The sequence below is a fragment of the Centroberyx affinis genome, unplaced genomic scaffold (genome assembly GCF_046629955.1).
Source record: "Centroberyx affinis isolate AG114_WGS23_722 - 3 ecotype Tasmania unplaced genomic scaffold, CSIRO-AGI_Caff_v1 ptg005544l_1, whole genome shotgun sequence".
Lineage (NCBI taxonomy): Eukaryota > Metazoa > Chordata > Actinopteri > Beryciformes > Berycidae > Centroberyx > Centroberyx affinis.
The window spans coordinates 236,891-252,301 of record NW_027282786.1 but is presented as its reverse complement, the minus strand read 5'-3'; the positions used below and the strand labels follow the sequence as shown (position 1 = coordinate 252,301).

General features: G+C 44.2%; 1 protein-coding gene across 2 annotated transcripts in view; it reads left to right on the top strand.

The window, feature by feature from the left end:
- The window catches only part of LOC139667455 (protein MTSS 1-like), a 67,613-nt gene extending 52,764 nt beyond the window's left edge, over positions 1 to 14,849 (top strand). The window contains exons 7-15 of one of the 2 annotated variants that reach the window (XM_071546918.1): positions 2,627 to 2,784; positions 3,399 to 3,506; positions 3,869 to 3,966; positions 6,324 to 6,453; positions 8,434 to 8,697; positions 8,940 to 9,170; positions 9,790 to 9,949; positions 10,380 to 10,637; positions 10,779 to 14,849. In XM_071546918.1, coding sequence (XP_071403019.1) covers positions 2,627 to 2,784; positions 3,399 to 3,506; positions 3,869 to 3,966; positions 6,324 to 6,453; positions 8,434 to 8,697; positions 8,940 to 9,170; positions 9,790 to 9,949; positions 10,380 to 10,637; positions 10,779 to 11,365 — 1,994 coding nt within the window. In that variant the 3' untranslated portion in view covers positions 11,366 to 14,849. Of the gene's footprint in view, positions 1 to 2,626; positions 2,785 to 3,398; positions 3,507 to 3,868; positions 3,967 to 6,188; positions 6,454 to 8,433; positions 8,698 to 8,939; positions 9,171 to 9,789; positions 9,950 to 10,379; positions 10,638 to 10,778 lie in introns of both variants that reach the window. The other variant, XM_071546917.1, reaches the window with a different exon arrangement.
- The last annotated feature ends 562 nt before the right edge of the window (positions 14,850 to 15,411 follow it).

Genomic DNA, 15,411 nt, shown 5'->3' with positions numbered 1-15,411 from the left:
AGGCTTAAAGCCCATAAAAGATTTTTAACCATGTTAAAACAGAGATGCTGTATGAAAACTTGGGTGAGAATATTTCAGTGTTGCTCCTTCATGAGCACCTAAACAGTATAACATGATACTGGTCAATACATTCACTCAGACTCTGATTCTAAGATGTCATCGCAGGTATTCAACATTTTGACGTTAATAGTTGAAATTCTATAGTTGTACAATGTGAAGTTGATGTACTGGATACATGATTTCTGCATTACTGGGAGGTTGGCCTGGGTCAGGACACCTTTGACAGGCTAGAGGCCAGCTAAGAATGTTTACAACTAGCAATCAAAACACCATTTGAAACTTCAGCCCAGCTTACAAATGATTTCTGCAGGCAACAAGATGGAAAAAAGATCATTGCAATGTTGCTCGGAGTGAAATTGAGTGACATGAATAATGAGTAAGTTTGGTCCTGCAATGGAAACCAGGCTAATGAGCGAGCCCTGGCCAGCTCCGTTAGGTCCGGTAGTGGAGACCAGCCTTTTATAACTTAAATGTCCTCCGCCACTCTCTACAGCCAGCTCTCCCACAAACCTCATACCGTCTAATTGTATACTTGTCTGCTCGAAAAGCTGCCTTTGGATCTCATTACATCCTAAGTAGCCTACAGAGAGAAACCGAAACTATACGCTGCAATTTGGACTTTCCAGTCTGGCTTCTACGGCCCATCTCCTCCATCATATTCTCCATATTGTTTTATAGAAAGAAACTGCCATAAACACACACATAACTCACATTCCTGAGAGTTCACTGGCTACAGACAAAACCAAACTCGCGAAATGTTTGGATTCCCTAGATGTGGAAACTCATTTTGTTCTATTTTGTCAACAACCAAGTAGGCCTGAGCTCTGTCTGCATGGGACAAGCACCGCCTAGAGCCACTAATGGTCACTATTTTTAAACCTATGCAAATCTGCCCCATCTGTAATCTTTTATGTAAAATTTGCACCGCTACAAAGAGTCTCTAATACTAGTCCACTGTAAACATCAATAATAATAATAATAATAAAATTGACTCAAAAAGAGTGACAATTTACAGTATTTTACAGACAAACAATAATAAATAAACCCATTAATATTAACAATAAAATACCCCCCCCCCCCCCCCAGATTGTTAAAGTGATTTAATTGATTGTAAAAACCTTTTAATGTTTTATTTTTGCTTGCAGACAGTGCTGTTGTTGCCAAATGGAACCGCAAAAGAGCTCCTATCAGCCACCAGACATGTTAGGACATTCATTTAGAATCAAATATGTGTGTGTCAAGTTCAATCTCCAGACACCCCGATGAAAATCTATCCCGTCCAAATCCCCTGGAACAGAGTTTGCGGGCATTTTTGATTTCCTCGTGAACCCCGCGTAATACCATCCATGTGCAAATGGCACTCTTGTTTTTCAAAAATCTGATTTCATAAATGTCAACTATGCATGCTGCTTGTGGATGCGAAATGACAGCAACATTTTCCATTTGGTGTGCTATTTTTCTTTTCCATCAACTTTGCGTGTGTGTGTATGCTGGCGGCCCATTGTCCATTGTCATTGTTACGTGGGCTGGTAGACTGAGACGGATCAAGCAGTGGAAACAGAGCTTCCCACATGCTGAATCGTATAGAATGTATTGTATATAGACTGTATGGACAGAAACAGCGATGGCATTTCCTCAAGATGTGGATGTGTATTTTTAAACCGTGAGGTGAGCATGATTTGCCCGTGTAACTGTATCTGTGTGTGTTTCTTCGCTCCTAATTTGCACTGTAAAGGGCCTCGGGTCAAACCTCAGTGTGAGAAGCCATTGTCTTTCTCCAGACACCAGAGCAGACAGGAGTTCTGCACTGTGGATTTAACCTTGGTGTATCAAAGTCAAGACTGTGTGTGTGTGTGTGTAAGTGTAGTGTGAGTGGTTAGATAATGCCTTTGAGGCTTGCTTTATGTCATCCTGGGCAGTCGCCAGCCTTCCTGCCACCATAGAGGACCCAAGAGGACTAGATATAGCTTCAGGGCATTCTCTCTTAACATCACGCACACACACACACACACACACACACCTACAAACATGCATACAGAACAAAGACACACACAACTGAATGACAGGATAACCTTGGGGTTGTCTTTTTGGAGTTACCTCTCGCTCTTACCATCCTTGGAAACACACACATACGCAATCCCTCTTACTGTTTCTAGACACACCCCGGACCTGAAAGTGTTAAACAAAGAATAGTGGAGATAGTCAAAGGAGCTTCTCCCTTTTGGAAGGCAGAGTAACAGTGATAGTCAAAAGCAACACCAGAGAGAAGTGATAGTCAAAAGGCACCAGTAGAGAGAAATCATGATAGTCAAGAAGACTTAATGTCTAAAAAGCCACCGTGTCATCATGTGTTCTCCATGATCATGTTGTTGGTGATTGTCCATGGCTGTAATAGTAGCATTACTCTATTCCTTCTATCATTTGTGTTGCAAAGGATGTTATGTGGTCAAGTCAGCAAATAGACCAATCTTGTGTTTCCTTGTGAGTGAATGAAACTGCAATAATGTATATATATGTTCCGTGTGTGTGTGTGTGTGTGTGTGTGTGTGTGTGTGTGTTTCCCCAGGCCGTGGCGATATCCAGCCGCAGTTGGACAGCGCCATGCAGGATGTCAGTGATAAATACCTTCTGCTGGAGGAGACGGAGAAACAGGCCCTGAGGAAGGCGCTTATAGAGGAGAGGCAGAGGTTCTGCTGGTTCGTAGCCATGCTGCGGCCTGTAGTGGTGAGTACTGAAGGAGAGAGAGAGAGAGAAATGAGCCTTTAGAAAAGCACTCAAGAGGAGCAACAGATTCTGCTGTGTGTAGTCGAGCTGCAGCCTGTGGTTTTTCCCTTTTACAACTAAAGAGAGAGAGGGGGGGGGAAGAGATAGCACTAAAGAAAGCACTAAAGTTTTAATAGATGGGAGACAGACATTATGGCATTCAAAGTATGGATTGAATGTATAAACTGGTGAGTGTTGGTTTTTAAAAACTCATGCAATTTAAGTGAGTTGACAAAACACACACACACACGCGTAATGTAGCCCTATAACTTCACCATACTATACTAGTGAAATACTAACTGTACTGGAAGCCTGAGAAGAAGCTTTTCCATGCTCTCTACTTCATGCTCTATTAATATATCTATATTCTTGGATTAGGAGATAGATTAAGAGGAGATGGCCCACCTCCAGACCATCTGTTATAAGATCTTATATGCCATCACTGTCATGTAAAGAAATATTAATCTCTGTTTTCACTGTCCTTTATTCTCTTAGGATGAGGAGATCTCATCCTACCTCCACGCTAAAACTCCCTCACTTTATCACTCTGTTCTTTCTGTCATGTATTCTTTTAGGATGAGGAGATTTCTATGTTGGGAGAGGTCACCCATCTCCAGGCCATCTCTGATGACCTCAAAGCCCTGACCTCTGACCCCCACAAACTTCCCCCTGCCAGTGAACAGGTGAGGAAAAACTTCAATGGGGAAACACTCTTAGGACAACAAGCTAAAGTTTGTCTGTTTTTGCAGTCGGTGCATCTATAGTATAATATGGATTTTATATCATTAGGAGGCATAATTGTATGTCCTTAGTGGCTTCCGTGGTAAACCATTTTAAACCAAAACCTGCAGCTCACTGTCACAATACATTTCCTTTTGACTGTATGTTCTTGATTTTGTCGCTCTCACAGACTCCTTTGTCTAAATCTAGGCCTGTTCAGCTCTTGTGACTTGTCCTGTTCACCAATACTGAGGGAGCATCAGCCGTCCGCTCTCCTTTTAAAACACTATAAATAGACTGTGACTGGTGGTTTCTTCCCTGTCAGGTGATCTTGGACCTGAAGGGCTCAGACTACCATTGGTCATATCAGACTCCGCCCTCTTCCCCCAGCACCACCATGTCCAGGAAGTCCAGCATGTGCAGGTAGGCCCCCACAGCCAATCACAAGGCTCAGAACAACAAATCAGCCAAACACACTCTTTATCAGTCAAATACATGTATATATACATACTGTATCTCTATCACATTTTTGTGATCCAGTGTTCTTCTCAATTATGGCCTGGCAGCCACTTCAGGCTGCGTTCACATTACAGCAGTGGCCCAAATCCGATTGTTTTTGCCTACATGTGAGACAGATCAGATTTTTTTCATAACAGTGTGAACACCAAAAAACACATGGAATCTGATCTTTTTATTTCTGATTTGGGCCAAATTCATATGTGGTCCAATCCATATCTGATACACGGCAATGTGACCTCAGTGTGACCAGTCAGATAGGAATTCATGTGATTTTTACCTCACACATTGCGCAGATCACTGTCGTCACTCTGCGTCGGTGCTTGAGTAGCTGAACCCCATCAGTGCTTTTGAATCCTCTTGGGGCAAGAGCTCACATCAGTCTAGAGGGGCAGAGAACTGGGACAGAGAGAGGAACTTTTCATTGTTTGGCCTGATCTATGTCTGCCACCCAGTGGTAAATATGAGCTAGTGCAGTTTGCAAATACTATATCAGTTTCTCTGTACTTATGTTTCATTTCTTGCTGTTCTTGTTAGCTGTAAATCAACTCACCTTGCTGAGAAACCCAGTTACAGTGGTTAAAAAAAGAACCCTACTCTGTCGGAGCAGAGGGGCCCTTGGGTTAGATTTTGAACATAATGAGTACTTCAAAGGCTCCTTCATGACGTACATGTCCAAGTTAATCAAATATAACTTTAATAGGATTATTAGATGTGTTATCATACAAAGGAAGTGGCCTATTTTTGTCACAGGCCTGCTTAATGACTATTATTTCAAAATAAAGGAACAAAGAAGAGCATTGTTTTCTGAAATCTCTATCAGTTTTCATTTTAAGTGAACGAATACTGTAGTCTGGGCCAGTGGTTTACACTTTTTTTTTTTCTGGATACCAACATTTTTATGTCCATATTTCTCCAGAATAATCAGGAAAATTATGACTCTGTGACTCATTATAGTTCCCATGCTCCATCTTTGGGTCTCGACCCAGTCTTTGAAGAACCCTGGTCTATGCTGTCTGTATGAACACCAGAAACAGGAGCTGTAGCGTACTGTTCTGTAACCTGTTCAGACCAAGTCTTCACCCTCTGTCCTCCCTGCTCAATGTGTTTCTCCCAGTCATTGCACCTGAACTGTTTTGGTTTGGGGGAAAAAATATTTAATGCCTGGGTTGTGTTTTGCTTTGCTTCTGTCATGTGAAAACCTTTTAACCCCAATTCTGGGGGTTTTCTTTTCTTTTTGTAATCTGAAAACAATACTTTTTTTTTTCTTGATTCCAGTATAGGTGACTTTTTGGAGATGCAATGTTTTCACCTGACAGCGCATTGCTTATGGCTTGTTATGTTGTTTTCAAGCCATCACATTTGAGCTTCACAAATCATTGCTAGAATGTTACTTTTGTGATTTGGTGCATTTAAAATGACATATTTTGACATATTTTGTGACTTGGCAAATAGGCACACATGTTGTTTGTGCATGATAGAGTAGTATGCTGCCAGTCTAAACTAGGTATGGTTTTGCCAGTTTGATACATCATTTTTAGTATTTGTGTATTTTGCACAATACGGTTCCAATTATGTATATTTTGTCAGAATTTACTGCTAAAAGCTTTTGTTTTTTTTACTACTTTCAACTCATATTCTAATTGTTTTTTTACAACATCTACCTCAGATGTTTTAATTGTTGCTTTCAAGTGTCAATTCACACAATAATCAAAAACAGTATTTATGCTGTTTTTTTGCTTTGATTCCATCACTGTGTTTTGTGTGATTATTCATTCAAAAAAAAGATGTTACAGAAGCATGAAATCCTGTGATTTCCTGCCTGTGATTAAGTGTCATTATGATTTCATGCCTGTTATGTTGGTGTGTTTTGTTCTTTTGACTGGCTTGGTCTCAGTCACTGCCTGCTGCATCTTGGTGTGCTGTGTTAATTGTTTCCCACCCTGTCTCCTCCACACTCCCCCCAATCCTCTCCCTTCATCTCCTCCCTACTATTCTCTTCTTTCCCCCATCTGCACCTTCCTTCCTTCAATCCACATCTTCGGGGCGCACTTGGTTCTCTTCGCCCCGCCTCTCTCTTGTCTCCCCTCTTCCCCACCCTCGCCCCCTCGCTCCTTCCCCTCCCGCAGTAGTCTGAACAGCGTTAACAGTAGTGACTCCAGGGGCTCCAGCGGCTCTCACTCTCATTCTCCTTCCTCCTCCTCTTCCTCCTCTTCCTCCCACCACCTCTTCCACCACCATCCCCACCGCCACCGGTACCGCAGCTCCACGCTACCCCAGCAGACCCCGGCTCGCCTCTCCAGCATCTCCTCCCACGACTCGGGCTTCATTTCTTCCTCGCAGGACCAGTACGTCCCGTCCAAGTCGCCCTCACCTATGCCGGCTGAAACTAAGGTAAGAGGAAACTCTCAACTACCCACCCTGCACCGTGATTTAGGATCCAAGTTTGTACACACATGGGTGTGACAAGACTATTAAATCAAGTATCTGAGTAGCCACAGATAAGACTGAAGCTACTACACTGTATAATGTGATATAAGTCTAACTGTCATTATGGTTTATAGCTAATCCCAGTCCTGCTCACCCATGGCAGTAGAGATAGAAGTAGTAAAGATTAAAGAGAACAAAATATAATCTTGCTTCCACTGGCGAGATGAAGGAGAGAAAGGAGAGAGAGAGAGAGAACCCAAGATCAGCAAATTCACACAACTAGCCCTAAACCCTACAACTCCCTAGCCACTGTGAAAGGCAGCTAGCTGGCAGCAGTGAGCGTATGTGATCATGGTGAAGTCATTTCGCTGCGATTATTATAGCATAAATGCCCAGGAAATTAGTCTGCCTCCATTCTGGCCCAGGGCAATACAGGTCAACCCCAGCCTGCTATTTAAGAGGCGACCGCTGTGACAGGCTGCGGTTCGGTCAAACCTGCAGAGCCTTAAATATGCTGCGTGTTGGATTCTATCAGTCAAATGAAATATCACAACGTCAACACTGCGTTTTTACAGGCAACCGAGAGCGGTTTTCTATCAGCAGGTCTCATTCTGTCACTTTTATCCGCCATCTCAGAATATCTAGGAACAGCTTCTCAGATAATTATCAATGAGCCGGTCAAGGGGATTTTTCTGTCTGCGTTGTGGTTTGTGGTTTGAGCTCAACCATGAGGCTGGGTGCAGTAGTTGATGTTTTGTTACTAGGCCAGTAACCAGAGTTCCCCCGTCCAGAATACATTCATACAGTCAGATGTCCAACTTTTTATGATGCAGTGGATGTGGTTTGGCAAGGTAGTGCCTGACCCATTTACAGTACAGTCTCCTCATAGCCTCGCTCTCGGTGTAGCTACAGTAGTTGAGGTTTGTAAGGGGGGGGGGGAGCAAGAATAGCCTTGTTTCCATTAAAGGGCTTACCTGGCTTACTCATTAGCCTTGTTTCCACGACAGGGCCAAAGAGGTCAAGCCTACACTTATATTTTATTTGTCTCTCTCAATATCTCCCAAAATAACCTAGCCTAGGAATGAGATCTTTTCCTGTGCCTTCCTTGAACAAGGATCCAATGCCTCTAACATAACACCGCTGATCTCTTTGCAATTAACGCTGGTATGACTCCCAGCACACCTCTCTATACAGCCCCTGTACTCACTTGGCTGTACTCCTGACTAACTGTGCTGAGAACTGTGGAAATGTTGCTTCTGCTCTCTAACAAACTGCTTCTCTCTACTCTTTTTATCCCCTCGGTCTACCTGCTGATCTGTCATTCTTTGCAATTCCTCCCCTCTGTGCACCCACCCCACCTCTCTCTCTCTCTCTCTCTCTTTCTCTCTTTCTCTCTCTCTCTCTCTCCCTCCCTGCTTGCGGCTGCCCTCGCTGTCCGTCTCCAGCCTTGTCCCAGTTCCAGCTCCTCTGAGGCGTCAGAGACTGGTCAGCCTCACAGTGACTGCAGCTCCCCTTCCTCTCTAGCTGCTGCTACCGCACCTCAGCACACTACTGACAAGGTGAAACACTCACTAACCCACTATGCACTTTACCCCTCTCTCGCTTATTAGCAGTTATCTTCTCGTGCTCCTTCGCACCGAGATCAAGGCGAGCTCCAAACTCCCCTGGCATATGCATCAGCTTCTCCAGTCATCATTCAGTTCAACATGTTTGGGGCCCATGTCGTTTTTCCCAAAATGTTGACCCATTTAATTTGTGTTTTGGTTTGATATTATCAATATGCATTTCTTATTGTTTCATTTGAATCATTTCTCCTCAGTGATGTGTGTTGTTTTTGATTTTGCACTGTTACCTGTGTTGCTACCCTATCATTTCAATAATTATGTTTGTCCCTGTATTTCTTTTGATGTCATCCCTCCTCCCACCGACCCACACACACCCCAGCTGTCCAATGGTTTTGACCACTACAGCCCAGCTGATCCCCCCTACCTGCTTAGCAACGGGGGGAGTTTGGGTTCAGGGTCAGGGACTGCCTTCCCCTTCTTCCCTCCCTCCTCCCCCTCCCACTCCTCCTCCACCACCACCTCCTCCTCCTCCTGCCCCACTCGCTCCTGGTCCCGTCCCGTCTCGGCCCTGCTCCCAGACTTCCCCCACTACTGCACGCTGAGCTCCAACATGGTGCCTTCCTCACGAGTCCCCAGCTGGAAGGTTGGTTCATCATCTTCATCGTCAAACTTGTTCCCCTCCTGCTGGTCCACAGTTTGTTCAGCATTCAAGCCCTATTCAGATTTTCATTGTTCATTTTCATTATGTAAATAAGTTGGAATGAGTGAATTAATTTGTTTGTGCTTAACTTTGTAAAAGGAGACAGAGGTGAGGGATTTGGACAAACATCACAGGAGTGAGGAGTCAACATTAAAGCTTACAATAAATGTCTTGTTGCTTCACAGGACTGGGCTAAGCCAGGGCCTTATGACCAGCCTATGGTCAACACGCTGAGGAGGAGGAAAGATAAGGAGCCTCCAGCTGTAGTGGATAGTAACGGCAGTAGCAGCAGTGACGGCAGCCCTCCCTCAGCCCCGGCCCCCACCCCCACCTCAGCACCAGCTCTAGCTGCAGCACAAACAACCCCAACGACCTCAGAGGAGGAGAAGAGCAGGACCGTGGCTGCCCCTCCCAAGGTCAGCTTCAGTCTGTGTCTTATACTGTTTGTATGCGTTACAAAATGCTCCCATAAGAGAGTATGCATTTTCTGATTAATTACTCTTCCTGTGAATGAATTCATAATGCATATTCTACCCATTGAGTGTATGTTATACTGTCTTTTTGTCTTTCTTATTCTTTACCTACCTTCATTACTTTCTTCTCATCTTCCTTTTATACTGATCCATTCAACATTTAGACTCTGAAATCAAACAGAGATTCCAGTGGTGTCACCATTCACACCATTTTCACTCACTCCTTTATTTATGTGAGCTCTATGCTTTTTAGAGCCGTTGATAATGGCGATAAAATTCAGCTCCGCTTTGTGGTCTCCATCAATCTTTGATTCATTAACGCCTGATTCATGCTGCTCGCTCTTCTCATGACAACCGCACGCCTGAAAACTCAAGCACTTTACTGAGGCTGATGGAAAATTCACTTCTCCACATCCCCCAACAAATTTAATCACGTATCCATTCATTCATTCATTATGTGAGGAGCTGCACCTGGCTTTATCCAGACAGTTTCAGTAATGACCGCTGATCTTTTACTAAATCCTGTTTTTTCATCGGTTGGTTGTGTGTTGTCCTCCTCCAGGCTGGTGATATCGAGGCCCACGAGGAGCTGGCCCTGGCCTTATCCAGAGGTCTGCAGCTGGACACCCAGAGGTCCAGCAGAGACTCTATCCAGTGCTCCAGTGGTTACAGCACCCAGACCAACACACCCTGCTGCTCTGAAGACACTATACCTTCACAAGGTAACACACACACACACACACACATTTGCAGATAATCACACAACCAGACGCACACATAGATAGACACACACAGAGGTGGTTACAATACTCAGACCAACACACTCTGCAGCTCTGAGATGCATGCACACTCAAACTCTCCACTCACAAACACTCTCCTTTCTTTTTTCTCTCTTTATTAGATCTTTATTGCTCTCTTTGTTTCTTGCTTTCTTTCTTGGTCGCTTTCTTTCTTTCCTTCCTTTTTCTTTCTTTTATTAGACTACTGTCTTCATGCCCTGAGGATATATGACTAAAGTGAATGTCTTCTCTTCATAGCATTGGACTAGCAATATGTTGTAACTCCACCTGCCTCCCTCTTTCCTCCTACAATCGGACTATGTTACAATGTATAAAGTACATTGGCAACCCTCTTCTCTTTCTTCCCCTCTAGTATCGGACTACGACTATTTCTCCATGGCCGGGGACCAGGAGTCTGACCAGCAGCAGTCGGACTTTGACAAGTCCTCCACCATCCCCAGGAACAGTGACATCAGCCAGTCCTACCGGCGCATGTTCCAGGCCAAGCGCCCAGCCTCCACGGCCGGCCTGCCCAGCACACAGGGCCCCTACCCCGGGCAGGGGGCCTACCCCGCAGGGCCCTACCCCTCCACACCCATCCACACCGGGGCTTATCCATCTACACCTACAGGTGAGCACACTGATAGGATCACATTGTCGATTCGTCTTCTTATTATTGCAGAAAAGCTTCATATACTGTACACTATGATATATTATTTAAGCTTATATTGCTGTTATTGATGGTATCATTATTCCTATTCTATTATTCCAGGCTCCTCCTATTCAGGCCAAGGGGTTTATTCAGGATCCAGCTCCTATTCTGCCTCTGGCTCATACTCTACAGGCCAGGGTCCAGTTATAGTCACCCCCGGGGTCGCCACCATCCGCCGGACCCCCTCCACCAAACCCTCCACCCGCCGCTCGGGCTCCGTTCTGGGCACAGGCCCCATCCCCATCCGTACACCCGTTATCCCAGTAAAAATCCCCACCGTGCCAGATATGCCGGGGGCAATTAACGGGAGCAGGAGCGGGGAAGAGATGGGAGGAGGAGGAGGAGAGGAGAAGGAGAGCCCGGACTCCCCGACGCTCGCGGGAGGAGAGGTGGTCGGCGTGCTGCCCGTGGCGTCCTGGAGCGGCCAGGCGTCAACCAACCCTCCCACCGTCGCCCCGCCCCACCAGCTGACCCAGCAGCCGCCTCCGTATGAGGGAGGGCAGGAGGAGGGAGGAGAGGAGGAGGAGGAGGAGGGAGACGAAGGGCTGGAAGGACAGACGGACGGCAACATGCTGGTGGCCATCCGCAGGGGGGTGAAGCTGAAGAGAACCCTCACCAACGACCGCTCCGCGCCGCGCATCGCGTGATGACGTCATCACGAGCCGCCGAGAGAGTAAGGCGTGACCTCATCGAACGGCACAGAAGTGAGGCTCCTCCCCCCTCATCGTATTCCTAAAAAAGGGGACGGAAGGCTTCACAAAAACAGCAGATAGAAATGTGATGTACAGAGTCAAAAGGCTTCCTGCGCTAACATGTCAACACACACCTATTCTACACCATGCCTGTCTCATTCTGTAAGGCTTCACCTCCTCAGAGCATGCCCCGCTGCAGCTGCCCCTTATAACCACACAGGAGGACACACACACACCAGTGTTCAGGTGTTGGATTCCCCTACCAAGCGTTTTAGCGCTAAGACCACATTCGTGCATTTGGCTTACAATGCATCACAAATAATGTAAAGCCTGGTTCTTTAAGATGTGCTTGGACCCCAAAGTGGATCACAGGCCTGCTCCTGGTAGGTCCCTATATGGCAACATGAGTCATTTTATGAGCTTGGGTCCCAGGATGAGACTCAGTTTCTCACGTGGGTCCCGGGATAAAACACTGAGGAACGCTTACCCAAAGCACTAAGATGCTGTAGGGAAGTGTCTTAATCTTGTCGATTCACAGGACAGGAGAGAAATATCCTAGACACCTTTACTCAGTATTCTTCTTCTTGAAGTAGAGGGTTGTTCAAGGACAGTGTGTATGCCTCCTACCACAGAGAAAACACAGTGTGTGTTACATGTGCGGACACTCATGGTACCATTGTCGGACAGATAGGGCGTCCTAACTGCCCAGTGGCTGGACAGGAGTGCAATAACCAAGGACAGACCATTCAGACAACAACACAGCGGATGTTATGGCTCCAATGGTTGGGATAGTGAGACTTCAGTGACTAAAGCATCACACGGTTGATGCTGCGAGGTTAAGAGATAAGACTTCTTCTTGGTTTTCGTTCTTCGTTTAGTATTTACATGACTTGTAAATAATCCTGCACGTCTCTGAGGAGTTTGTCTGTCCTCGCTCTCCGGTCCAAACACCTTTCTCTCCCTTCCCCCCCCGTTCCTCCAGGGTGCCAAAAATCACCCAGTTTCACCTCTTTCATCCGGGATGTTTATTGATTTCATACAGTGATCGCTGTTGAGTTTTTGTTGTGAAAACAAACTGTCCCACGTAGGGATGTCAATTGATTTGATTTTGTCATAATCTTTTCCTGTATGAGTTTAATCTGCAATAACTACACGCTGAGCTTTTTGTAGAGTTATTGAATGGTTTATGTTTAAACATTAGCCCTCTTATCTTTCAGTAGCATTTATTAGCCATACCGCCACTCATAACAGTACTATAAATTGTCAAAGTGCAGATATGTGCCATGTTAAAGCTCAACATTAATTCAAATTTATAAATATAATTAAACCACATTTTATTAAAGATAAGGTCCACTTATTGAGCTTGGACTGTGTTTTATGTTGCAAAAATTATAATGTTTTGAAAGTTATGAGTTATAAGCTGCAATTGATAATGCCATACTATTTTTATTGTTCTATCAGGTTGCTGTTATACTGTATATTGAACATTTCTGTTGTCTTCTATAAAACGCATGAAGCCTTACCTCTGCTAGCTTATTTCTTCTGATTAGGTTGATGTTGTTGTTTTTTACATCTGTCTTCTGAAATCCTCCCAACTCCAACTTTGGCCTTTTTGATTTTTTTTTTTTTTTTTTTTTTAAGTGACAATGTCCATTATGTACAAGTTTCATCACCTTAGGGCCTAAGAAACCTATTCAAAACCCATTGTATAATTTAAGCAATGCATAGTTGTCAATCTGAAAATGACTTTTTCTTTCCTTAAATGTGGAAAATAGGACTTTTTTGGAGATATGAGGCTTTTCCTCTGACTGCAGTGTTTTAACACTATAGGCTGAAAGCAGTTAGTGTCAATGAGCTCTAGCCTGTATGTATTGTCATTTGATTTGTATTTCAGTTGAAGCACTGTGAGACCACGGCTAATATAAGATGTATGAAACTGTAAATATTACTCGACTGTACTAGTTAGTCCAGGAACTCACACCTTTTTAATTTATTTTCTCTCTCAGTCTCTCTCTAAATCTCTTTCTCTCTCTCTCTCTCTCTCTCTCTCTCTATTTTTATACTCATCAGATTATCAGAGTAATAGAGTGGTTTCCTCTCTCCATGCATGTACTGTCCCATAATGTTGGACATCAGTTTGTTTTCAGTGTCAGTTAAGTGTTTATGAATTCTGTGCTATGATTCATTTGAAGTTCCTTGTGCCAGGCATTGTCGTCAACCCAACACACACACACACACACACACACACACACACACACACACACACACACACACACCTCAGGACCACATGAACTGAAAAGTACCAATGCCCACATAAAGCTGGCCAGTTTCACAGTAGAGGGCAGCTATAGTAAAACGTGTCTATCTTCTCAGCACACAATAAGCACATGGGATCAAATATAGAAGCTGAAAATATTTTTTTAGTTTCAGAACGGAGGGAAACTCTGATCAGTGTCATGAGGCAGAAAGCGTTGGATCCAGTTCAGTTTCAGTTCAGTCAAGGAAGTGGATTTTCTTGAGAATTCAAATACTGAAAGACTTTTGGCATCAGAAGGTGCCAAAGGCCTTTCAGTATTTGAATAATCAACCTATCATGATTCATAATTTCTGATTTTGAATTGAAAGTGAATTGACGACATGAAGTATGCTGGAACAAGCGGGAACATCCACCTTTTGAAGTAGAGCGTCTTGAGTGGAAATGCAGCCGAAATCAAGTGCATCCCAACTCTTTACTACAGATCTGAGGTCAGATGTGATGGAAACATACAGTTTATCTGCTAAACCACCTTTGTGCTTGTGAGTCTTCACGTCTGGCCTAATCCGACCTGGGTTTCCCTGAACTTTTTTAGCGTGAAAATCCCCTTTGTGCCATTCTATTTTTTTTCCAAAAAGATTTCTTTCATGGCATTTTGAATTCAATAATCCAGTGGAGAGTGACAGGAAAGATGAACGACTGGAATCCATAATGTGAGAACGTTGCTCAGTCTCACTGCTGAGATGTTTTGGGAGACCCAGCATTCACTTCTACATAATATTGACAACTGATTTTATTGTTTTTCATGTCCGTCCACCTGTATAAAACTTCAAATCTGATATTATCAACCTGTAATTTCCATTTACAGACGTCCAGATATTTAAATTGATAGCATATATATATATATATATTATTTGGAAGTTGCCAAATGTCAGTATACCCTATTAATAAGAAGTTTATAGTTTGTGAGGGTTTGACAGTATGTTTAAACCTGCTTTCTAGTTGTTTAGTTGGTAGTTTGTGAGGAGAGTTGACCTCTCTCTCTCTTTCTTTCTCTCTCTCTCTCTCTCTCTCCCCCTCCTCTCTCTCTCTCTTCCCTGTACAGTTCAACAGGATACGATGCAATCTGTTTCAGGAAGTAAAAGGTTGATATTTTCTGTGTAATGACTGCTTTAGCAATATAATAAAAGCATCAATTTTGCTTTGGCTCTCTGACTTGCTGATTGGCTCGTTGTGCGAAATGACTCTTGTGACTGAAGTGGATTTAATAGACGGAGGAAATAAGGGATGATAGCTTTGAACTGGACGGAGAAAGCATGTGATCCTAATACTTTATATGTTCAGTGTTTCAGGTGTAGATAGACTGATGAGGATATTGGGATAAAGGTTTACACTCTCCTGGTTTGAAAAGTAAACAGAAACACTGATAGTCAGTGGAGGCACAGCAACTCACACACACACACACACACACACACACTGTTTAACTGTCATCTGAATCGTCAGCAATTCTGGTGCCTGATAGAGAACAGCAGTGTTTCAGCATCCAGCAGCAGTCATGCTTCCAGCAGATGGATCAAACAGCTCAGTGCCTCAAAAAATGTTGGACAGCTCTGCTGTGGAGTCGGGTAGCGCGCGCTATCCATTTGGATAGCTCTGCTCTATCCGGCTCGGCCGCGCGCGCAGGCCAATTGGGTGGAGCGCGCCGTAGTTGTGTTTGAGTGGGTAGTGTCTCGCTTTGCCATGCTTA